Source organism: Fusarium redolens, assembly GCF_020744475.1.
Source record: "Fusarium redolens strain MPI-CAGE-AT-0023 chromosome Unknown BKA55scaffold_14, whole genome shotgun sequence".
NCBI lineage: Eukaryota > Fungi > Ascomycota > Sordariomycetes > Hypocreales > Nectriaceae > Fusarium > Fusarium redolens.
In genome coordinates this window covers 489,187-512,633 of record NW_025763677.1, presented here as the reverse complement: position 1 = coordinate 512,633, position 23,447 = coordinate 489,187, and the positions used below count along the sequence as shown (strand labels likewise).

The following is a 23,447-nucleotide window of genomic DNA, read 5'->3' as shown; positions in this document are numbered from 1 at the left end:
GGCATTAACCTACCTATAGGGCAATCCTGACATGTCTTAGGCTTCATATTTCTCAACGGCGACTGGAGATGAGGGGACTTGTCAGCCGCGTATTACACAAACAATTAGTCCGGTCACACAAGGCTGACTGTATCATCATCTGTAACATACACTGGGCGTTACGTGCTACACAAATATGCAACTATGGGCAGAATACGATAATTGACCTTGGAAATTTAGTGGCTGAGCATGCTAATAATAGAATCTTAACCTCTACATATCTAAAACCATACAAGAGTTTGCGGACACCCCCCAAATCAGCTGTCAGAAACCGTTACCAAAAGATTGGAAGGTCAACAGTTGTTTTCCAATCCATGTTTGACTCTTTCAACTCTATCCGGTCAATGCAAGTGCCAAAAACCTTATCCCACAAGCGAGTCTGTTTGCCATAGTTACCGCTCGTCTTCCAGCCCTTCCGGTGGTGAAGATCGTGGTCTTCAATTACAAGCTCAGCGTCAAGGAGACGTAGGAGCCAGCTAAGAGTGCCGGGCGGTGATGTGTAGACACGCAGGCCGCTATGGCCACCCAGCTCGGTAAACATGACGTACTGGTGGCATATCCACCACTCGTAGAAGCCCATGGGAAGACCTAGAAACTTCAAAGAGAAATAGGTCATGAGTGGGATGACGGCGATGTCGAATATCTCCTGTTCGAAATCGGCGTACAGTGTCAGAAGTGGGTTTGGGTGCTTGGTCAAGTGATGGGTGCGGTGGTACTTCCAGAGACTGCCGACCTCGTGCATGAGTCTATGGTACCAGTAGAACCAAAAGTCTAGCACGATGCCGTACAGGCCAATCTCCAGTGGCAGCCAAAGCCAACTAATGGATGAAGGAGCCTGGGCGGTGCGGTAGCTGAGGAATACAGTAAAGACAGGGCGAAAGCTAGATGTGGCTATGAGACTCTTCACGACCTTGGTGACGCCAACATCAGGCACCCCATCCCTCTCATGTACATCACCATCCAAAAAGCCCGTCTGGTGGCCTACTCGTCGTAGAGCATGCAGTAGGTGCACCGCAGCAACCTTGAAGGCGACACTGTAGAAGACAAAGGCTTGGATGGGTGTAAGGTTCTGGCCAGTGTATACGACATAGGCGTGATGTATGGCCATCGGGACGAGTGAATGCACCAGCACCCAACGGTGCAACTGCCACTCTGGTGTGTATGGCACTTTGTCTCCTTTCTGATGCACAGGCAAGTCTTTATCCAGGGCGACGTGGTGAATGCCCAGGATTTCGAAGAACCAGTGCGACAGTGTCCAGTTGCTTTTATCGGCTCGTCGCCAGGTGGACTTCATTGAGTCTTTGGGGTTCTGTCTCGACTTTACGCTGAGTGATGGATTTGCGTCAAGACGTGACAAGTTAGACTCGTACACGGCAGTTGAGGATCGTGAAGCCATTTTGCGTGTATTGTAACCAAAGACGAAGATGGGATTCGATTATCTTGTTACGTCGAGGAAGTTGGGTTTGGTCTTTATATAATTGATCATGATCGTTGGCTGCCACATGTAAACGGGCTAGTTACAACCTGCCATTTGGCTTGCTTGGTTTCTGTATTCTTAGTGGACTCCACCTCTGTCCCTTGACTACCGAATTAGCGAGTCAAGACTAGACTTACCGAGGTTCTGCAGATCATCAGTGCATACGTCAATAGACGTCCCTAATTCGGTACTGGTTTGCGATGGGGGAGGGGCATAAACGTTGGCTTGATTACGTGCCATGGTGCATAGACAAGCTGAATGTGTAATTCATCGCCTCTGGCATAAAATCTACCGATCTAATTTGCAATTGACTGCTCGAGAGCAGACTCCCTCGACAATAACAAGTACAAGATTTCCTTTCACCCTGATGGTAAAAGCCCTTTACCACGCAGTCATGACCTGAGCACGTTTGTGGTTGATCTAAGTATATCAGACACATGCTGAGATTCTTGTTACCCTTGCTACCCAGGTCTTTGGGTCCAGGCGCAACCCTGTCTGTCACGTCGTGATCGAACGTTCCAGTTGAAGCTTGGTCAGGCTATGTCACTTGACGTTATGTTCCACGTCATCCAAGCAACCCAAGATCTGATCTAGTAGTTACACCTACTACTATCCTAGAGGCATAGCACGTGTCAATTAAGCCAAGGAAATCGTGGGGCGTCATCTCATGCTTGAAAAGGGCGAAATAGAGTGCGCTCCATTGCGGGTACTAACAGTTCACATCGCAAGCTAAACTCAAATAGTACTCCGCTTCGGCTCACACTACCGACCACATGGTCCCACTACCGGGACTAGTACAGTACACAGTCACGGGGCAGAGGCAACATATTCCCAGTATTCCCCGAACCGGGCAACTGTCAAAGAGCCAGATGCTGCCGGGACAAATTCTGGGCCTGGCACGAAGAAGCTGGCCGTGGCTGGTTATGTGGCTAGGTTGCTACTGTATTCCCTGCTCCCGAGGCTGACAAATAACTTGTGTTCTATCTGTAAATCGCCGGAATAGAGTCACATGGAACCACACTTGAATCACCTTATCAAGGTTTGCCCAGATAACGAATGTTGAGTCCAAAGTACATACGTATCCCGGTTTACAGTCGTGCTGCTCCGCCAATCAGAAGTGCTGGAAAAAAGATGGAACGATATCCGGGACAGCTCCACTATCACTACACGTTCGTGACACGACTTCGCTCGTATTTCAGCCTTTGAGGGTTTTGAGCAACATGCCTTCTCTTGAGAGATTACCACCTGAAATTCTCCAAGAAGTTTGTAATCATCCACTAGGTACTGTTCGTGATGCTGACCGGGTGTAGATTGTGTCGTACCTCCACAATGGCTATGAGCGACATCGCTTCGGTGGATACGAGCCGCCCGTAGGTCAGCACGAGATAACAGGGATCAACCGACGCTCGTACTTGACGTCTCTGCGTGCCGTAAATCGTCTCTTCTGCCAGATCGTCACACCTATTCTCTTTCAGCACGCCATAATCTACTCCGGCAGTGTCATAACAAGATGGGGCATAACCGCCGTGACCAGCATGGGTATTACCGGCGCTGCGCGTCTTGTAAAACTATCAAAGGATCCTTCGCTTCGCAAAATCGTCCGCCGTCTGGAAATTTGCTTAAAAGTGCAGAGTGCGACTGACTTCCGAGATTACAAGCCTGCAGTTGAGGAGAAGGACAAGGACCTAGAGTACCTTGCACGATTAGGCGCCGTGATTCACAGTGCACTACCGAGATTTCCGAATCTCAAAGTTCTGAAGCTCAACTTTGAGGACATTCCTTACAATTACAGACAAGACTTTGATGACCCGGGTCAGGCCAGTTGTTCTTGGGTTCAGGACACTCAGAATTTCTTCGAGTCTCTATCAACCGCTATCTACAGATCCGGGCTCAAGAATCTGGTAGAGCTCGACCTCTCCTTACCTCTCGCGTATGACTTTGGGCATTTTCTTGGCGACGACGAAAATGGAGGACCTTACTCTCCAAAGACATTCTTCAAGCAGCTCAAGCGTCTGAGTGTTCACTATGGACACTGTACTGAGGACGGCGAAGACTTGGAATTTCGGTATGAACAACCTAATGACAAGTTCGATAAATACGTCCGACAGTTGCTACCACTCGCCACAAATCTGGATACCCTCAAGGTGAAGGGACCCGATGTATTGGTGCTTGATTCATCAGCACTAGAGCCCTTGAACCTGGAATTAGTCGACTTACAGAGCCTGTCCATAACAGGGGGAGCACTCACAGCTCTCTTCCAACGGTCTACAGCATTGCGAGAAGTTGTGCTCATGGGAGTCTACCTCGAATCCGGCACATGGGAAGAGATCCTCACAGCTTTGAGCAAAACAGCCATTTCGGCCTTCTATATCGAAACATGCGGTTATCAAAAAGAAGGCGATGCTCTACAGTACGTCCCAACTGATCGAAGCGATCAAGTCAACGGCGAAGACAGTTACATCGAGACAAATCGCACCGAGGATATCGACGCGTGTGAATTGGTGTTTGCGCGGGTCCATGAGAATATGCGCAAGATTTACGGGAGCAGATATGATCAAGCGGCAGCTGAGCGAAAGCGGAAAACTCAACACGATGATATTGTGAGAAAGACAGCCTCGCTGGGAGAGTTCTTCAGAAGGTTTATGGCGGAGATGTCTGATGAGGGTGACACTTCTGAGATGGATTCTTCTGAGGATGGGTCAAGTGTAGCTGAATTCCTAGAGCTTGCGTTTGGTCGTCGTCCTGGGGATACCTCTGATGACGATGATTCGGATAGTGGCTCTGATGGTGTTTCTTCAGATGTTGATTCGTCGGATTCAGGTCCATCTGACGATGAGTAGGTTGTCACTGTATATGAACTGCCTTAGCGGGGTATCATATTCCAGCATCTCGACGTATGGAGAGGCAAAAGCTTTGCAGGACTGTTTTCGGTGGATAAATAGATAGGATTCCGAGAGCAGCCTTCATGTACTTCGATTGTACTATCAATCATTGATTTAACGATCAAAACCTTCTTCACAACTAAAACATTACCAAACCAGCGCCAATAAGGATGCTAAACAGCACCGCAATAATAGAGAAAAGTCCACCACTTCTCAACAAACTCGAAGCCCCATTATCATCATCCTTTTTGTCATCATCAGCCTTTTTCTTATCGTCGTCCTTACCTCCATCCCCAGTCGGCTTCAAATCGGACTCCTTATATACAAGCTTGACAGCAGGAAAGTGTCTAACAACCGCAAGTTCTTCATACCGGAATCTTGTCTGAGTTTGCAAAACTGACATTGGCCAAATCGTTGAAGTTGGTTCCGCCGTTACCGCTGAGTACAGATATTGCGACACCTTGCTTCCTTCCACAGTGTAGACTGAGCGTATGGCGCTTGGGGGTAGGTATTTGTTGCATACTTCTGTATATGTTGCTGATTTTAAGGGCTCGATGGATGAGAAGCAGCCTCCCCTCTTTGCAGCAACCCAGCCACTGCGCAAGAATCAGACAACAAAAAGAGGTAAGCAAAAGAAGTGGGATATACCTGGGGCAGCAATATGCATTAAGACAGATTTGTTCCAGCGGCATATTTGGATCAGTAACAGACACGCCTGGCCGTGCACTCGTCGTCTGCGTAAAACCACCACTCCTCTCAACAGAACCTGTTTCGTTGCCATGCGCAAATGTGCCAGCTGGAGTCTAACCCTTGGGACAAGCTATACCAGGTGAGTAGTAGTCAATAGTGCCTTGACCTCCATGTTTATCCTAGTAGGTGATCTGTTTGTCATATGTGGAGCCAGATGGTAGACACTTTCCCATTGATGCAGTCTCACATGTCGGCGCTCCGTATGATATAGTTAAATTGTTGGGATGCGCGAAGATGATTTGATCTGTTGTTACTGTTATGCAGCTTGCGGGGGGCGTATACGTGGTTGTTAGTGGACCGTTGTTGGCGAATCCAATACCAAAGTATTCAGTGACAGTTGGATAGAGAATTCTAAGACGTTATTTTACAGTTGGCATTAATGGTCTTCGAAAATTGGGAAATAACTCAATGAGAACTCTTTAATGAGTGCCTGGCTGCTGCGCCTTACCATGCGGCGCAGTAACAAAGACCAATTGGAGAAGCTGTAGTCTCACCACTTGCTTATTTGAGCATGCTAAAAGCTCAAGAGATCCCCTGTTTATTGGTGGGATCTTAGACCTTACCATCTGACACTTGCAGCCGAGGCAGCCTGGGCATGCAACTTGTATTGGTGTAGTATCCTTTACCTGTCCGTCACACTTGGACTGATGGCCGAAATCACAGACTGCCTGAAATGTTCTTCTCATTTAGCTAGGGAAAGAAGAGAACCCAAGAAGACATGGGCTATTTTTTAAGGAATAGTTTAATGATAAACTGCCTAAGCTCGCCGCCATCGAGGCGCTCCAAATGGGGGGTCGGTTCTGATGAGCTAGCAGATTAAATCGCCACACACTAAGATTTGAGATTTGATGAGAGATTTCAGCTTGTGTGCAAAATCGGATCATGGCTTTTACGAGAACGAAACAACAAAAAAGCAATTCCATGGCTGCAACAAGCACTAGCTTGGGCAAAGAAGTCCTCATCAAAGAATACTAAGCAACGCCTGCGCATTCAACTCGACCTTGCAGAAGCTTATGCAGAAACAGAGCAGTCCACGAAGGCGACACAGCTCACTGAAAAGGCACTGGCATTTCAAGAGAAACACCTCCCGAAAGATGACAGCAGCTTGTTAGCGGTATCATGCGTTCTCGCAAAAAGCCATTGTTTCAACGGTGCGCCATGGACAAGTTGACACTTCTGGGCGAGCTTGGGAAATGCTACAACTACGCTGAAGACTATGAAAAGGCAGCCAAAAGCCTAGAGATGGGTATAGAAGCAGCGGAAGGTAAAATCGCAAAAGACGACCCAATTCTCATTGTCGTCAAGAACAACCTCGCCTATACTTATGAGCAGAAAGGTCAACACAAGAAAGCCATTTCTCTTCTGGAAGAGACTCTGCCCATCCAGAAGCAAATCCTAGGTAAACCACATTTCGAAACCCTCAAGATTCAGGTATACCTTAGCGAGCAATACCTGGAGATCAAAGAACTCACGAAGGCGATTTCGCTTTTGGAGGAACTTTTGCCTATTCAGAGGGCAGGTTCATAAGAAGACCATGTCTTCTGAGAATGATTTTGCAGAGGCTTATTTTGGGAATAAAATGTATATACAGCTTTGAAGTTGTATGAACACATGGTTTCTGTGCGTCAGAAGCATTTGGGTCAAGGCGATGAGCAGAGGAAGTGGGCGGAAGCGGGTTATAAGAAGTAAGTGTATTGAGACTTGGAAGTGGACTTGGACACGAAGATGATGCTATTGAAGAGCCAACATCTCATTCGTTTCAGGTAATATTTTTGGCTGGTTATGGGCATTGCGTTGTCACGATATGTCCTGGATTTATTATTCGCCCTTCCGTGCCTCGTCATGAGGTCTGTTGGTTGAGCCTTGCATACAATCCCTGTTAGCTTATTCCATTGCAGAAATTCGAGAAACCCCGCTTCTACAAATGTTTATGAGAGATACTAATAATCCCAGAAGTTAGCTTTTTTACCATCCCAGGGCCATATGCTATTATAAAGTTACTCTTTACAAATCATCATGCCATTCCGCTCTCTATATCTTGCCAAGTCCGGCGGAGGAACCAATCAACGCTCTCATTTCGCACTCTTCATCCCAAACGCAGAATACGATCGGGACACTATTAGTGAAGACTTCCAATCTCAAAAGGCCCTTGGTACAAGAATACACGTCGTCGGAGAACCTCTGATGTCAGGTTTTGCATTCGAGGTCCATAGGAATTACAATACCCAAGCCTACGCTGACCTAAAGCACTTGGTCTCTCTTGGGAAGATCGACGATTCAATTCTCTACGAGTGCCCAGAAACTATGGAAATGAGAGAGAATGCACCGAGAAGTATTATTGAACGACATGCAGAATCTGTAACTCCACCTCCCAAAGGACAAAACATACGTGCACCAATTGATAGGGTAAATAACCACTCACAAGAGACATAACGGTGACTAATGATTTCCATAATCAGGTGAATACAAAAAGATGTCAGGAATGGACGATGGAGGTTCTGAGCCTTCTGGTAGAGAAAGAGTTGATTCCTTCAGAAGCTGTGAGCATTGCGCAGAAGGAAAGAGATCCGCCAACTAAGGGCATTTTTGGCTATAAAAGCCAAGAAAAATAGCAACACGCGAGTTATCAGATGGAGGGAAGTCCATATTTCGGGGAGTCTCTTAACGTGTCTTAGTCTCTATCTCCTGATACTCAGTTTATATACAAATTGGCCATCAGGGGAGAGGCTCGTGACCTTTCGTTCCTTCCTTGGTCGCCGCTGCTGCTTTGAGCCTTCCCATTGCCAAAGGAAACAGTCTCCATGAATCGACATTGCTCTCTGTTGGGGTCCTTAGATATTCATAGGTCGGGGTTATGCCAGCCTTTTCGTATGTACAAAAGCCCAGGTTCTCAGCAGCTAAACTTGTAACCATATCTTCGACTTCAACTTCTTCGGTCTGTATGTCCTTGATGTAACGGGAAATGGTATGAAGATATGTTTTATCCTCATGTGGCATGCATAACTCTTGCGAGGGCCTCCTGAAGTCCACGTCAAAAAGATGTTCAATATCACTTCCTAATAGAGAGGGTATCACAGGTACAACGCGCTGAAACATCATTGGAGACGCAATGTCTTGCTCAAGATTGTCTTCTGTTACTTTTAGCCTCTGGAAGTATCGTAACTTGACTGAGGGATTGTCAATTTTCGAGAGGACATCCTGAGCTTGAAGACTTGCTAGCACACTGTCGGCAAGATTCCCACCAATCTTCGAGAGTAGATACAGTAGCAAGAACTGTAAGTTGACCTCGTAAACCACCAATAAGGAAAGGGTGCTTGATGTGTGGCTTAGGCTGTCGATAATAAGATTCGATGACAAAATCTCCATGTACCCAGTTTCAGAAAAGGAAGCAAACAATGCAACAGCTGCATTCAGATCCTGGCAAGTCGTCGCCATATGTATTGCAATTTCTAAAGTTCGGGAATGCTCAATGTCTCCATGGTCGAAGCCGTTTTGTGTTGAAATGAGAAAATATGTGAGAAGGTTGGTAAATGCTGTTCCTTTCATGACAAATGGCTCCATTTCCGAAGAATCACCAAGTACTCCATACTCGTGTGGATCCGCTCCAAGGACTATTAATGCGTCGAACATGCTTTTGCGCAGTTTGACATCAAGTCCCGAATACCATCCCTCTCGCAAAACACTGGTAGCCAGATGAGGCGAGGTTTCGGTTGTCAGACACGAGATAACGTAATCATCAAATAACTCATCGCTGATCAAGTGACTCAAGAACGATAACTGAGGTTCCCAAGGATATATGTAGTGTCTTAAAAGATGCTTGTTAAACAATGGCCGAATGACGTCGAGCATCTCGGTAGCCAATTGAAGGCCTTCGCTTCCCCGGCGTTTTGCAGGGTCGGTAATTTGGTTGATGATATGGGAGCTATCACATAGTAGGTCCCATTCGGATGCCAGAACTATCACCATGCAGATCAGACCTTTCAGAAGTCGGGTTTGCCAGGGAAAGTCGGACAATAAATCACATCGTAGAATGCCCTGGCCCGCTTCTGTGTCTGTCAGAAAGTCATGTGCTGTTCGATGAATGAATGCTACATTGCCAAAAGCCTGGCTAAAGGCGGTGCTATTGTCTCCCAACTTTTCAGAAAGGTTATGGTGAAGCTTTTGCGGCTGCACTTCAAGCAACCCTGCGCACCGACTGTGTATGGAAGCCTTTGTCTCATCGCACATTCGTAGAATCTCTGTGACTCCGATTGTACCCGTACCCGTCAGAAGGTTCTGTTGTATTCCAGTATTCTCGGCGCAGGCGATTTGTAGTGTCAATGGCAATGAAGCCCATCTCCACCGCAGAACAATCCCTATGCAAATGTCTTCATTTGAACTGTGCAGAACGTATCGAAAGTATCTGCGAGCTGTTTCCTGATAGACAGAGCTTTTTGCGTTAAACCTTTCCCACATATCGACGTACAGCTTCTCAAGATCTCCAGGAAGCTCGCGGAGCCGTGAAAAAAGTATTTTCTCAGAATCTTCATTCTCGATCCCCTCGATGATGCTTCGTGTAGCGAGATGAAGCCATAGAAATACACCTTGCGCTTTATCAACAAGCTGTTGACGCAAATCATTGAAAACCTTCAAAGAGATTTGACTATTCGGTAATAACTCACAGAACCTCTGTCGTACAAAGACAAACATATCGAATCTCGTCAAGTCCTCAAGCAGGATTCCAGCAGCCTTTGTCGCCTTGAGCCACCTCATGATTTGCGCCTCAGGTCGGGTTGAAACGCACAGTTTGGTTTTCGGAAGTCTTGATATAGACTGAATGGACGGGGCCAGCTTAGAAAAGCCATCTTGGTCCCGGATCTCATCTAGTCCATCGACAAAAATGCATATGTGTCGAGTATCCAAGTTCGCAACATAAACCCAGACAGCTTGCAAGTCCTTGATAGACCAATCGTGATATTCTGAATGTAGAGACAAGTGGCTGAAGTGCTGTAGAGTACTCAAAATTAAGTGCTGCTGACCTTGAAGTCTTTGGTAAAGCAGAGAGCACCAGAGACCTTTTATGCTGTTCTGCTCTTCTGACCCAATCTTCCAAAAGAAATAGGAGAGAATAGTCGCATCGGCGCTCCATCGTTTAGCCAAGTCATGAGTTTGGTTCTGGTCTAGGATGAATTTGACAAGTGTGCTTTTCCCGGAGCCAGGCTTGCCTTGGATATAGAACAATTGGTCATCTGATTGCAGCCATGAGTTGAAAGAAGTCCATGAGCGATGAATGGCATTCATATGAGAAATGCAATCTGAATTATCACAATCCTCTAGATCGGCATCATCCTCCAGATCGTCGCCTTCTGGATCGTCATCATCGTCTGAATATCCGTAATACATGTCTCTCATGTCTTCATAAGATGCGAATACTTGGTTAAAGCTTGCATCTCTTGAGTCCATGACATCGTTGTATCGCTGATTCATCCGTGGAGCTTTAAGGCTTTGAAGAAAGGTTTCGCATTTCTTCTCCGTCTCAGCAGCGATTCTGAGCTCCAGGACTTGGCTATCGGTGTGCGAGTTAATGGCTACCTCAACCCGGGTGGTTTCCTGAGTGATAGCGGTGCGTGTTGTAGAGTGCTCTTGCTTGACGAGATTTTGTACATCAGTAACACCTTGAGCGAGTTGGTTGACAAGGGACTGGACGTCGGTATCGAGCTTCTGGAACGCGGATTCCTGCTTGAGTCTGACAGCTTCGCTGCGCGAGCTGCAGGAGAGGTCATCAGTATATGTACGGACGTGATCGACAGTATACTTACCATAGATGAGATTTCAACTCGATGTCTATAAGCTGTTTATATCTGAATAGGGTTTTCTCAAGGTCCTCAAGCTTTTTCTTACGACGAGATGTCCTGAATGCCTTGCGAAACGCGTTGACAATGTCGCCTCTGGCCTGCAAGCTCGTCACGTAGCTAACTTCTGTCTCAAGCTTCTTGGCAGCAACCCTGCAATCCTGAGAAATATTTTTCAACTCTGGAGTGTTGAAGCTAGAATTCGTATTGTTCATTTGTCCACAGCGAGTGTTAACTCGCTCGACGGCTTCAGACATCTCCTTCGCGTGGCGATGGAGATCATCTTCAGAAGCTGTAGCTCCTTCGTATGCGTTCTTCAAGGCTACAGCGACGTCGGTTGCGAATGAAATGACTTGCAAAACTGCGCTCGCCGCGCCGAGTGCCTCAAAACCCGTAAGCATGACGATGTGTGCTCTCGAGGAATAACCTGACGCTCTGGAGTGAGGGGTAAAGAAAAAGAAAAGGACACAGCCTGATCAGGCTGTGCAGATTGATGTGTTGGGAAGAATCACGCTGACTAACCACGATATCCAGTAAGATATTGATGCCAATAATAGATATGCATGCACGGGAAAACCAGTTTTTGCGGTCTTATGCATCACGACTGGAGTTGCGTAAGTGGCTCAGATGATGATTTTCGTTCAATTCTGGCAAATTTGTACCGTCTATCTGAAACATTTATAAGTGATCCTCAACCCGAGCCTTTCGTCCTTCCATCTGCTCTACCAGGCTCGCCTTGTCTCAATGTAAGCCAAGTAACAGGATTCATCGCCAGATCGCATAGCTTCATATGTCGATAGATGATCTTCCCGTCAATATGCATGCCGCCGCGCGTGACCCTCAGAAACGGCTCCTTCTTTGCTGAAAAGCCCACGTTATATCCTTCAGCCACTTTAGCCCACTCTTGTATATTCTCTCCCTCCAAGGTGATCCAGTCTTCAGTTGCTCTCCATGTAATAGTAACATGGTCTTTCACAAGCTCATATCTGAACATGAAGGTATTGATCCCATCGCAACCCCATAATTCCAGAATCTGAAATTTTGGCAAACTCCGGACTGTAACGGCAGATATTTTCACGGCTCTATTGATATCATTTTGGTGGAACCGAAGGACGTCTTCGGAGAAATCTCCCCCAATTTGCAGACATAGCTGTGTCAGTTTTGATCGATTGCCAATTCGTGGCTCTCCAAGACACTAAATAAACCTCAGGTAGTTAGTACCCTCCGGCGGACAGAAGGAAACTAGCCCGTGAGCTTTCTTCGCTAGAGACTTCGGCAGTTTAAGTACTTCTTTTGTTCTGAGGTATTCGGACCCCGTTTGTGTTCTGGAAAATAGGTTGAAGGAGAAGTGTTGGATATGACGGGGAAGCACAAGAATAAATTCGTTCCAATCTAGCACCAAAGTCAGCTGACGAATCAGGAAAACGTACGCGGAGTCAAGGACTACTCACTAGGGGGGTTTTCTGGATATATATCTTCCGACGCATCATATTGACCTTGGAATTGTGGCTCTTCCAAACTTGATAAAACCTCCAATCGGAGAGAAGCGACATTTACCAAAGTTTTACACAAGAGCCGTGCCAAGCTCCTGGGGCCTACTCCTCGATGAAACTGATGACGTATCCAGAGGGTATGAACAATCGGGGCTGGCTTGGGATTTTCCTTTGTGCTTAGTTTAAGCGTTGTTCCACGGAGTCGCTGCAACCTTTCCATGGTTCTCGGCCTATGCCAGTTCTTGCCAAGCATGAGCATACCTCTAAACTCTTTGGTATCCATGAACTCTGTGATAGATGGCTGACTTGTCAAGTCCCCTTCAAGTTGGAATTTGCTATGTAGATCGTATTCCATTGATGCTTCGGGACAACAATCAATATCGCCAGGTGAGTAAGCTGTGATCTCGAATATCAACCCAGTGTCCCGATTATCAAGAGGTTTCCAGCGGCAGAGAACTTGGAACAGTTTCTTAAGCGAATGAGTAAATATCTGATTATTCCTTCTCAATAACGTTAGGCACCATAAAGACAAGAACTCCCATCAAACTCACCACTTTTTCGTATCACGACTCTCTACCTCATCGCATTGCGGATAATTATAGTTGCGAAGCTCGATTCTCAGGCATAGGTAGCGGATATACGATAGTCTCACGACCTTTTCTCCCTTGGTTGCTTCTGAGAAGAAGCCCAACTCAGAATCGTCGATCAGAAGGCGTCGAAAGGTAACTATTCGAAATAGTCTTGCCATTCTGAAGAGACGAAAACAAAACGAGTAAGATCTGTGTCTCGACAGTTCTCTTGTGGAACGACGTATCCAAAGATTTGCAGTCGAAGCTCTGCGGGGAGCGACGCCCATTCGTAGGTAATGGGCCTCCGTATGTCGCTGAATGATGAAGTCATGATAAGGGGTTGGTGTTTTCTTGTGATTTGGGAAGGAACAGGTCTGCGGCGGCTGGTGGTATTCATAGCAGATTAACTAGAACTGTATCTTAGCGATAGGCTTGTTTGACTGGGATGATTGTGTCAAGGATAGGTTGATTCTCTAGCTAGGTAAATCCTGAATGTCTTAATTGTGGTTGTGCCCCACCTGACCAACAATGACTCTTTTGATCAAGCAAGATTCAAGCGGAAATCTTTAGTGACGGGCACTGGAAGCGTTGATTGGAGCAAACCGAACTCTTTTCTCGTTTGACTTTCATCGCTTCCTCTTCGTGCAGTTTGAAAGTGAGTCAAGCTCAAAACTGTACACTGCAAAGGCGACTAAAATGTATGCCAGAGAATTAAAAGGAAGCATAGTGCTTTATTGACGGTTTAAACCCAGTGTCTCGACAGGGAATATGCCCTATCAGTTTCCCATCCCCTCAAGGTTACGGTGCCTTCTCCACACAGAAACAATCCAACTCATACCAGCTCCAAGACACAGAAACCCCGGTGCTGGCGTAGTCTCCATTCCAGAGCTCGCAAAAGCTATCGCCATGTGCGAATAGGCTGCATGTAGGATCGTCAATGCAGAACTGCACACATTCGTCGAGTGTATATGTTCCATCGATATCTTTGATATACGTTCCTGCTCCAGTGTATTGTTGGGAAACGCCACAGGAGGAGTCAGAGGGGAATCCACCGGGACATCTGGGAGCGGAGTTGGCGCTGGTGGTAGTCGTAGCAGCGGCAGTGGTGGTTTCAGTGCTTGAAATGAGTTCAGCAGAAGATGTCGTGGGCACCGTAGAAGATGTCTCGAGCCCCGTAGTAGCAGTGTCGGTGGCCAGGGATGTAGTATCTGTGATCGCCGTGGTAGCAGTGGCAGTTGCCGAGGTGGTAGACTCATCAGAGAGATCGCAGAAACAGTCCAAAGAGTACCAAGACCATGCGGTGTTGGAGCCATCGGTCTGTTTGACACTACCTCCCCAGAGATCACAAAAGACATCTGGCTGCACGGCAAAAGCAATACAGCCATCCGTGTCTCGACAGACCTCTCGACAGTGTGCCACCGTGGCATCAACAGTCAATGTGCTGAGATAGAGCATTTTTGGGTCTTGGCCAATGCCCCGGGTGTCACATAAAACATCAGCTGGAAACGGTGTCTTCTCATTGTTAACGCAAGAAGAGGCGGTCGAGCTGGGAGCGAGGGTCGTTTCGGTGGTGGTAGCCATGTCTCCAGAGATAGCTGTGCCTGTGGTTGAAGCTACGTGAATCACTGTAGACTCGGTCATGGTTGTAACAACCGATGAGGGCTTGCATGGTCCGGCCTGGACACCAGCAGCAAGAAGCCCAACAATAGCAACGATTCTAGGACCGATCATGTTGAAAGAATGGCAAGCTCTCAAGAGGGCAAGTAAGAGAGTGACGAGAATCGATTACGGGCAGAAGTTGAACGAGCTGGGTGTAACTGGAGTCTCGGCGCTTGCTATAAGTATGCCAATAGTCCAGACGGCTTTTATTGGAGGCTTGAAGCAATTTCCGCTGATTGTTCAGACGAACAGGCTAATTCAGGGGTTCTCTTCAGAGAACGAATCACACGTCTGCATTTTGTTGCAAGCTTCTTCGAGTTATTGTTCACTAGTGAGCTGGCTAAAATGGAAAGGTACAGCCTTTTGGGGGTCCTTGTCATTTTCGGGTACGCTAGCGTTGATAGTCTTGCTGACTGTTTCCACGACCTTAGTTGGGCACTCATACCCGCACAACCGGCTGTGCGTTTAGTATCACGTGTTTTTCGCACAACCGGTTATGCGGATAAGGCCACGTAAGCTTCGATAGTCAAATCCGCATAACTAGGAGACCATCAGTCAATTTATCTTCCTATTATATTTATATTACTAATAAAGTAATTACTAACTTTCTGCTTTATAATTTAACTTTATCTATATAATTAGTATTTAAATAAGTAATATTAAGCTCTTAGTCCTTTTTACTGCTAATAAATTAGTAAGATAGTGGCCTAATAATGTTCTTCCCCTAGAGGCATTATATCTATTATAAGAAGCCCTCCTTATAGATATTAATAAGTAACTAAAGGCTTAAGGATATGCCTTTATAATAAGGTATATAATATATATAGTAAATAAAAGACTATATATATACTTTAGCTATAACTGCAGTAAAGGTAAATATATACTAATTCCTAATTTTAAGAGGAAGAAGAAGTATATTACTTAATGTATAAAGTATAAATTCTCTATAATAAGAAAAGAAAGCCTCTATAAGAGTAAATAGAGTCTTTAATATTATCCTAATCCTTCTTACTCTTATTATAATTATAAGCTTACTATTAGAAGTAGTATTATATATATAACTTACTAAAAGCTCTTTAATAAAGATATCCTTATAGTTAAAAAGCTTACTCTTACTAGCGTTAAATAACGCTAAATTAAGACCTACTTACTGCAGAATATAAAGGTATTATTTATTAACTTAGATCTTATAAACTATATCTTTTAAGTAAAGTAAGACCTTACTAATAGATAGAGCTATATAATTACTCTGCTTTAATATCTCAATTTATAAGGCTTTTAGAGTTATTACCTTATTAAAAAGGACTTTTAATTATAGTTAGTTATATTTACTTATTTAGAATTACTTTAATTTACTAAGTTATACCTTAAGGTATTTATAATTAATTATACCTATAAGACTAATAAGTATAAGATGCCCCTCCTTAATATAGTTAGTATTAATACTATAGGGAGCACCTTCTATATTATATTTACATATCTTAGTAGTAAGGAAGAGGAGGACTTTACCTAGGCTCTTAAGGCGTTATAAGATTTATATAATACTAATAATATTCCTTATCCTTTAGTTATACTAACTAATTAATGCCTTACTTATATAAATGCTATTATATCCTTTTTCTGCTTTCTAGTATTAAAGGTTATGCTCTGCCTTTAATATATTAATAAAGCAGTCCTAACCTTCTATATAAGTGGCTTTATAAAGGGTAAGGATAATAAAGAGGGATAAGAGGTATAAAAGGAATTTTATAATAATTAGTATATACTTATAGCCTTAAAGTTATAGGCTATATATAATAAGAGACTAAAGGCCTTTTTACTTTAGTATACTTATTTATATTTAAAGAAGGTAGATTACCTTCTCTTAACCTGGCTAAACCCTTATAAAGGTAAGTTTATTAAGGTATTTATAAATAAGTATTTATATCTAAACTAATTTATTATATCTTAAGTAAAAGGTATTTATTCCTTACTTAAATCTTATTTAAAAAGCTTTAAGGCTAACCTCTTTAAGGCTTTTTAAATTATTAAGCTAGTAATTATAAACTAGCTAATTATATTAAAATCTGCATAAGCTCTTAAATAAGCAATAAGACCTACTTAGCATGCTTAGATATTATTAAGAGCTCTATATAGCTAAGTCTGCAGTTAGATATCTTATAAGGCATTAATTATAATTAATTTGCAGTAAGAATAAATAGGAGAAAGTCTCCCTTAATATACTAGGAGTTTTTTAAAGACTATAGGTATACCTTATACTTATGCCCTTATGCTATTAATTTAGGAAAATAAGCCCTTATTAATAAGCTATTTCTATTTATATTAATATCTCTAGCAATCTAGGATACTACTGCTAATATTTAAGCCTTATAAAGTTAATAATTACTATATAGCCTTAAAGTTATAGCTAGCATTAAGTATATAGCGAGATTTATATATATTTAAAGGAGTTAAAAAGGCATTACTTCCCTTAATGCCTAGGAAGCTATAGACCTGCTCTTAATATTATAAGTAAGATTATAATAGAAACTTAAGGCTATGCCCTAAGAAGTATATTAAAATAGCAGCAGAGCTTAATAATATAGAGAGAGAATAAGATCTTATTATAAAGGAGGTTATAGTTATAAATATATAAAGCAGGTCTATATCTCCTACTATTGCTATAGCCTTAATACTATAAATAATCCTAACCCTAACCTACTATTACCTTTAAGAGCCTATATATTAAGTATATATAAAGTATAAGGAATCTTATAAGGCATGGTTTAACTAGCAGCCCCCTAGTACCTCTCTTACTAACTATACTTTTAGAGAAGCTATTAGACTGCCTTTAGAGTATAATGCAGTTAGGTATTAGTAGTGCTAGAGGTTAGAGCAGATAGGGCCCTTTATTAAGCTTTATAATAGCTTTAAACTAAGAAATTAGATATTAGAGGAGATATATAGCTAGCTTAATAATAATAATAGATTTAATAATAATGCTAATTAACTAAAAATACAGCTTTTAAGAGCAGAAGGCCCTAGCTATATATCCTGGCAAGGACTTATAAGTTATATATTATTATAGCTGCGGCAGGGAGGCGATCTAATTCTCCTAGCAAGATAACTAAGCAGTTAGGCAGCCTGATGCTAAATAAGATATAAAGGGATAATAGTTAATTAGGAGATATATATAGATAAAGCGAATTTCGATAAATTTAATAATATAATTATTATTACTTAATAGTAGCTTTTTGTAATTAAAGTGCCTCTTTTTATTTTATAGTATTTATAATAATTAAGAGTTAGTAAAGTTAGAGTATATAAAATTATTAATCCTTATAAATTAATTATCTTAATTAGAATACCTATATTTATAACTAGCTACTTATGCCTAAGTAGGATAATATATATATTATTAAATTAAGAAAAAAAAGCTAAATTAATTAATATATATCTTAATACCTTAATCTGCTAGATTCTAATATTATTAATAAGTAAGAAGATAATATAAAATTAAATATAGAGAATTAAATTGCATATATATAAGTAAATAAATTAAATAAAGGAATTATATATTTCTCTTTAAGTAAATTATAACCTTAATAAAGTAAATAATATTAATATAGCAAGAGATTTAAACTAGTATATATACTACTAAATATATATAAGAAAGTAACCTTAAATATCCTTAATTCCCCTTACTATCTGCCTATTTAAGTCTATATAATATACCCTTATAGATTAACTAAATTAATATATATACTATTCTGCTAGGCTACTTATAAAGTTAGTATATATATAGTTATTTTAACTACAGGCATAGGCTATATTATAGTAAGGATTAGAGGCCCTGCTTAATATACTATATCTTACTATTATAGCATTTAAGCTATTTAGAAAGGTATAATATTAGAGACTAGTTAAGCTAACTATTAGTTAACTATATTATAAAGCTAGCTAGTATACTAGTTTCCCTTAATGCTATATTTCTAATTCTATATTACTATAGTTACTAGAGCCCTAGCAGGAATAAAGCTAGTATTATATACTATATATAGCTATGCTAGCATTAGGAGACTTATATTTATATTAGCTCTTAAGGGAGCATTTTAGGCTATCTAACTATTAGTATTAAATATATTATATACTAGCTATTATACTTCTAGATTCTCTTAGCTATAAAGAACAAGACTAGGGATAAAGGGAAAGAAGCTAGCTGCCTTATATACCCTTTAGCTAGTCCTTAAGTTATTTATAATAAGGGCAGGCTATAAGATAAATTAGTTATTTTAGTTTAAAGGAATAGTATAAAGAATAGTTTAAGTATTATTCTTAAAGATCTTAAAGTTATTATTATTATTATTATTAAGAGCTATTATTAAAGAGATAGAAACTATATAAGCTTAAAGACTTATAAGTTATTAGATTATTTAATATCTTAAAGGAAGATAAAGTATTAAGGAGGGAAGATAAAGAATTTAGCTTTTAATTTATATATTTATTTATTAATTAAATTACTACTATATTAAATACTTCTTATATAGATTAAGAGTAATAGAAGAATTATCTATATAGTATAACTAAAAGCATAATAATAAATATCCTATATATAGTATCTCCCTTTATTAATTTAAGTTAAGAAAAAGAGGTTATATACTATTTATTACAACCTTAGCAGTTATGTTATATATACCTTATAAAAACTCTACCTTAATAACTAACTAGATAAGGACTAATAAGTATAGGAATAATAGCGCTCTAGGACTGCATTATTCCAGGACTAATAATAACCTTATATTATATTACTCCTATATAACTACCTTTAGTATATAGAATATATTTATTAGCACTTTTATAAAACTTAGCTTACTAGCTATTAATAAAGTATTTTTATATTAATAAGCCTAATATATATTACTTAATTATTAAGAGATATAATACTTTATAATACTTAGTATTATGCCTTATATAATCTATAAATATAAACCTAATATAGACTAGTTTACCTATTTAAAAAACCTAACTATTATATATTAATAGCTCTTATTTAAACTATACTATATAATGCTAAGTAATACTAATATAATAATACTTACTACTTTAATCTAGCCTTTTAACTTAAGATATACCTAGTATTACCTGCAGCAAGAGATGCCCCTTAACCTAGAAGATGTTCTTATAGAAACTAATAATAAAAATGAAAAAGATATTACCCCTGCTTACCTAAGTATTTATAAAGGAGAAGTTATAAAACTTAAATATAGACTTAAATAGCTTAGCTAGTAATATAATAACCTCTTAAAGAATATAAAGAATAACTTTAATATAGCTAAAAATAAAATTAAGAACTTAGAAAAGAAGGTAGCTAACCTTATTAAGATTATAAAAGCACTTAAAAAGGAAGTAGAAAATAGTTAAAAACTCTATAAGGAGTATATTAAATATATTATAGCCCTTATAGTAATTAAAAAAGATCTTAAAGAAATCCTTTAACCCTGCTAGCCTAAACTATTTAATAGTAATGCTAATAAACTCTAAGGATTCCTTACTAGCCTCTAGAGCTACTAAATATACTACCTTATTTAGTTTACTATTAATAAACTAAGAGTTTAATATAATATAGGATTCCTTAAAAATAAGGCATTATGCCTAATAAAACCTATTATTTAAGACTATATTAGTAAACTATATAAAGAATAATAAGGTATAATAAAGTATATCTATAAGAAATATAAAAACTTTAAATTAGAGCTTAAAAACGCCTTTAAAGTAATAAATAAAAAGCATACTACAGAAATAAAAGTATAATAGCTTAAGTAGAGAGGATCTGCTATAGACTATCTAGCCGAATACTGCTACTAAGCAGCCAAGCTAAACTAGGGCAAGGAAGCTTATATAGCGCAGGTGTATTTAGGACTAAAGTTAGAAGTTAAGGATGTAATAGTAAACATCAGACCTAAACCAAAGAACCTAAATAAATTAGCAAACATTACTATAGAAATCGATAATTAATAATATAAGTAATGCTAAGAGAAATAAGCAGAAAGGTATAGAGGATTATATAACTTATAGTAAAATACTAATAGATAATAAAATGCTAACTAAGGAAGGAAAAGGTATATAGATATATAATATAAAATAAAACCAAGACCTATAATACTTAGAGTAATATAATGCAATAATAATAGAAGACCTTGTAATATATCTAAGGTTAAATGCTATAATTATAATTAGTTTAGATATATAGCTAATAAATATCCTTAACTAAAGAGGCCTAAAAACCCTAACTAAAGTAAGTAAATACTACTAGTAATTAATAAACTAAAACCCTAGACTGCTATATAAACCTAAGTATTAAGAATAATATAAAGCCTATATAACATAATGGCTTTATATAAAGATATTATACTAAAATATAGCTAATACTTATACCTAGATAGCTCGATTTGTAAACTATAAGAAAAGTTTCTAATAGAAGAAGATACTAAAGTAGGAAATATACCTTAAATCCTAATATTATATAAGATAAAGGCAATTAAATACTAAAGGAAATAGCAAGAAAACCTAGAAAACTAATAATAGGAAAAGGAAAAAGATTATATTTATTACCTTAAAAGAAAAAAAGAAAAGAAATATAAGAAGATAGGATAAACCAAGACCCTTAGGATAATAAGGGAAAAAAGACCCTTAAAACAGGAAATTAAGAGATATCTAAAAAACCTATAGGGAATAAGAACTACCTCTAATATAGAAAAATAACCTAAAGTATTTAAGATAATTAATACTATCCTAATCTAAATAACTATTTAAGAGAAAGAAGAAATAGTAAAAAAAGAATATAAAGTAGGGGATAAAGTCTATATATATTATTAATAATATTCCTAAAATATAAGATATAAAAGAGGAGCGGCTTAAAATACTATATAATACCTCTATAGGGAAAATAAATAAATTAAGAATAAGTAAAAATAACCCTATAAATTACTATTTAATAAAAACAATAGCAGGATATATACCTTAATAGAAGATAGATATCTATAAGGAGCTAGGGAATATAGCTATATTAATAAGCTTAAGAGCTTATATATTTAGGCTTACTATATAGCAGATACCATAAACCCTTACTATAAAGAGCTAAAATTTAATACTAAGAATACTATAGAAACATTCCTAATATATCTAGAATATAATAAATTATTATAACTATTATATAAATACTATTAGTATAAGAACTATAAATAAGATAAGGAAGATAATAATTACTTTCCTATTATAATCCCTAGCATACCTAATAATAACCCTTATTAAAAAACAGAAATAAAAGGGTACCTAGTATATTACTAATATAAGAATCTTAAAGTAGTAAAACTATAATTCTATATATTATACTACTATAAGACTTAAAAATATAAGAACCTTTATTAAGGAATTAAATAAATAATATAAGGAATTATAGAAGTAGAAGCAGAATTTAAAGACCTGGCCCTAAAAGGACTTAAAGATATAGAAATAAGGATTGAACTTGTTAACCTTAGAAAATATTATTAAGAAGAAAAAGACAAATTCATATAAAATATATATAAATAATTAAAAAAGTACCTTTAAGATAAGGAAGGAAATAATATTACTATTTAAAATAAAGAAAATAAATAATTTAGATAAGGAATAGTATTAAATAATTAAGATATAGAATTAGAAGAATATCTTTAATAGAAAATGCATAATAAAGAATTTATAAATAGCTACCTTAATAAAAAAGAATTAGTATATTATAAACACTATTAAAGGCACTTCTAAAGAAGCTAAGTTAAAGAATCCTTAAATAATAAAGATAATAAAGAATATATTAAAGATTACTATAAAGGAGTTAACTATAATAATAAAAAATACAAGTTACTTTACTAAATAAGTTTAAGAAAAGTAATATACCTTTTATAATAATAGAGCTATAAAAAAGTAATAAATAAAAATAAAAAAGACTTAAACTAATAAGTACTCTAGAAGCTATATAAAATAGCAAACCTAATTACCTAGTATTATAAGCTTAAATTAAGGGAAAATAGCTAAATATATAGATTAATAATAAAGTAAAGAAGAACTTTATTAATTTAAGAATAGTTATAGAGTTAAAAATACTATAAAAGAAGAAATAACTACTATACTAACTTATTAATATAGAAGGGTAACTCTTTAATTATAATAACAGTATAATAGATTAAGAGGTTAATTACCTTAAGATCCTTATTAAAAGAAAGAATTAAGGAATAAGTTTTAATATTATCCCTTTAGGAAAGGAGATAGATATTATCCTTAAAATGAATTAGCTTAGATAATAAAACCTATATATTAACTAAAGGACTGGCCAAGTTATATTTCCTAGTAACCCTAATAGCGATAATAAAATAATTATAAAAAGCAATAAGAGATCTTAATCTATAACTAAGAGGATTAGCATAGACCGGCATAGAGTAAAGACTTTACTACCTCTAAAAGGAGTATAATATAAGTATAAGATAGGCTAAAGATAGAAATTAGAAATCCTAGGTATTCTTAAATAATAAGATTTATAAAAAGATAAAACTATAATAATAAGCCAGGATTAACTTAAGAATATTCTAAAAGAATATTAAATATATAATAAATTATTTAAAAAAAAACTAAAAATAAAAGTCTTTAAATATAATAAATAAGACTATAAGATTAACCTTATAGATAAAAAACTATTATTTTAAAAACTATACTTACTTAATTAAAGAGAACTATAA

At 38.7% G+C, this 23,447-nt stretch overlaps 8 protein-coding genes across 8 annotated transcripts; 3 read left to right on the top strand and 5 right to left on the bottom strand.

Annotated features, from left to right (window-relative positions):
• Window positions 1–313: 313 nt before the first annotated feature.
• On the bottom strand, window positions 314–1,435 carry BKA55DRAFT_693596 (uncharacterized protein; the record flags this gene model as incomplete). Its single annotated transcript, XM_046199936.1, has 1 exon — window positions 314–1,435. One exon carries the CDS (start codon window positions 1,433–1,435, stop codon window positions 314–316), a length of 1,122 nt encoding a protein of 373 aa, XP_046045846.1.
• A 1,301-nt stretch (window positions 1,436–2,736) lies between these two features.
• Window positions 2,737–4,356, top strand: BKA55DRAFT_518968 (uncharacterized protein; the record flags this gene model as incomplete). The annotated part of the gene is made up of 2 exons (XM_046188307.1): window positions 2,737–2,778; window positions 2,827–4,356. The coding sequence occupies 2 exons, from the start codon at window positions 2,737–2,739 to the stop codon at window positions 4,354–4,356; spliced, it is 1,572 nt and encodes a 523-aa protein (XP_046045845.1).
• A 181-nt stretch (window positions 4,357–4,537) lies between these two features.
• BKA55DRAFT_596674 (uncharacterized protein) lies at window positions 4,538–5,745 on the bottom strand (the record flags this gene model as incomplete). The annotated part of the gene is made up of 5 exons (XM_046195975.1): window positions 4,538–4,994; window positions 5,047–5,164; window positions 5,207–5,254; window positions 5,312–5,499; window positions 5,720–5,745. The coding sequence occupies 5 exons, from the start codon at window positions 5,743–5,745 to the stop codon at window positions 4,538–4,540; spliced, it is 837 nt and encodes a 278-aa protein (XP_046045844.1).
• Window positions 5,746–6,267: 522 nt separating this feature from the next.
• Window positions 6,268–6,675, top strand: BKA55DRAFT_542646 (uncharacterized protein; the record flags this gene model as incomplete). The annotated part of the gene is made up of 1 exon (XM_046190507.1): window positions 6,268–6,675. The coding sequence occupies one exon, from the start codon at window positions 6,268–6,270 to the stop codon at window positions 6,673–6,675; it is 408 nt and encodes a 135-aa protein (XP_046045843.1).
• A 394-nt stretch (window positions 6,676–7,069) lies between these two features.
• Window positions 7,070–7,793, top strand: BKA55DRAFT_621128 (uncharacterized protein). The gene is made up of 2 exons (XM_046196771.1): window positions 7,070–7,554; window positions 7,608–7,793. Exons 1-2 carry the CDS (start codon window positions 7,165–7,167, stop codon window positions 7,758–7,760), a joined length of 543 nt encoding a protein of 180 aa, XP_046045842.1. The 5' UTR covers window positions 7,070–7,164; the 3' UTR covers window positions 7,761–7,793.
• A 70-nt stretch (window positions 7,794–7,863) lies between these two features.
• Window positions 7,864–11,380, bottom strand: BKA55DRAFT_596672 (uncharacterized protein; the record flags this gene model as incomplete). Its single annotated transcript, XM_046195974.1, has 2 exons — window positions 7,864–10,894; window positions 10,947–11,380. 2 exons carry the CDS (start codon window positions 11,378–11,380, stop codon window positions 7,864–7,866), a joined length of 3,465 nt encoding a protein of 1,154 aa, XP_046045841.1.
• Window positions 11,381–11,670: 290 nt separating this feature from the next.
• BKA55DRAFT_542643 (uncharacterized protein) lies at window positions 11,671–13,220 on the bottom strand (the record flags this gene model as incomplete). The annotated part of the gene is made up of 4 exons (XM_046190506.1): window positions 11,671–12,174; window positions 12,268–12,371; window positions 12,431–12,972; window positions 13,024–13,220. 4 exons carry the CDS (start codon window positions 13,218–13,220, stop codon window positions 11,671–11,673), a joined length of 1,347 nt encoding a protein of 448 aa, XP_046045840.1.
• Window positions 13,221–13,839: 619 nt separating this feature from the next.
• On the bottom strand, window positions 13,840–14,772 carry BKA55DRAFT_693591 (uncharacterized protein; the record flags this gene model as incomplete). The annotated part of the gene is made up of 1 exon (XM_046199935.1): window positions 13,840–14,772. The coding sequence occupies one exon, from the start codon at window positions 14,770–14,772 to the stop codon at window positions 13,840–13,842; it is 933 nt and encodes a 310-aa protein (XP_046045839.1).
• Window positions 14,773–23,447: the final 8,675 nt, after the last annotated feature.

Bases quoted from the DNA above. Each gene is read 5' to 3' on its own strand.
- BKA55DRAFT_621128 (XM_046196771.1), top strand. From the start codon at position 7,165: ATGCCATTCCGCTCTCTATATCTTGCCAAGTCCGGCGGAGGAACCAAT. The intron at 7,555-7,607 runs GTAAATAACCAC...TTCCATAATCAG, and splicing joins TACGTGCACCAATTGATAGG to GTGAATACAAAAAGATGTCA.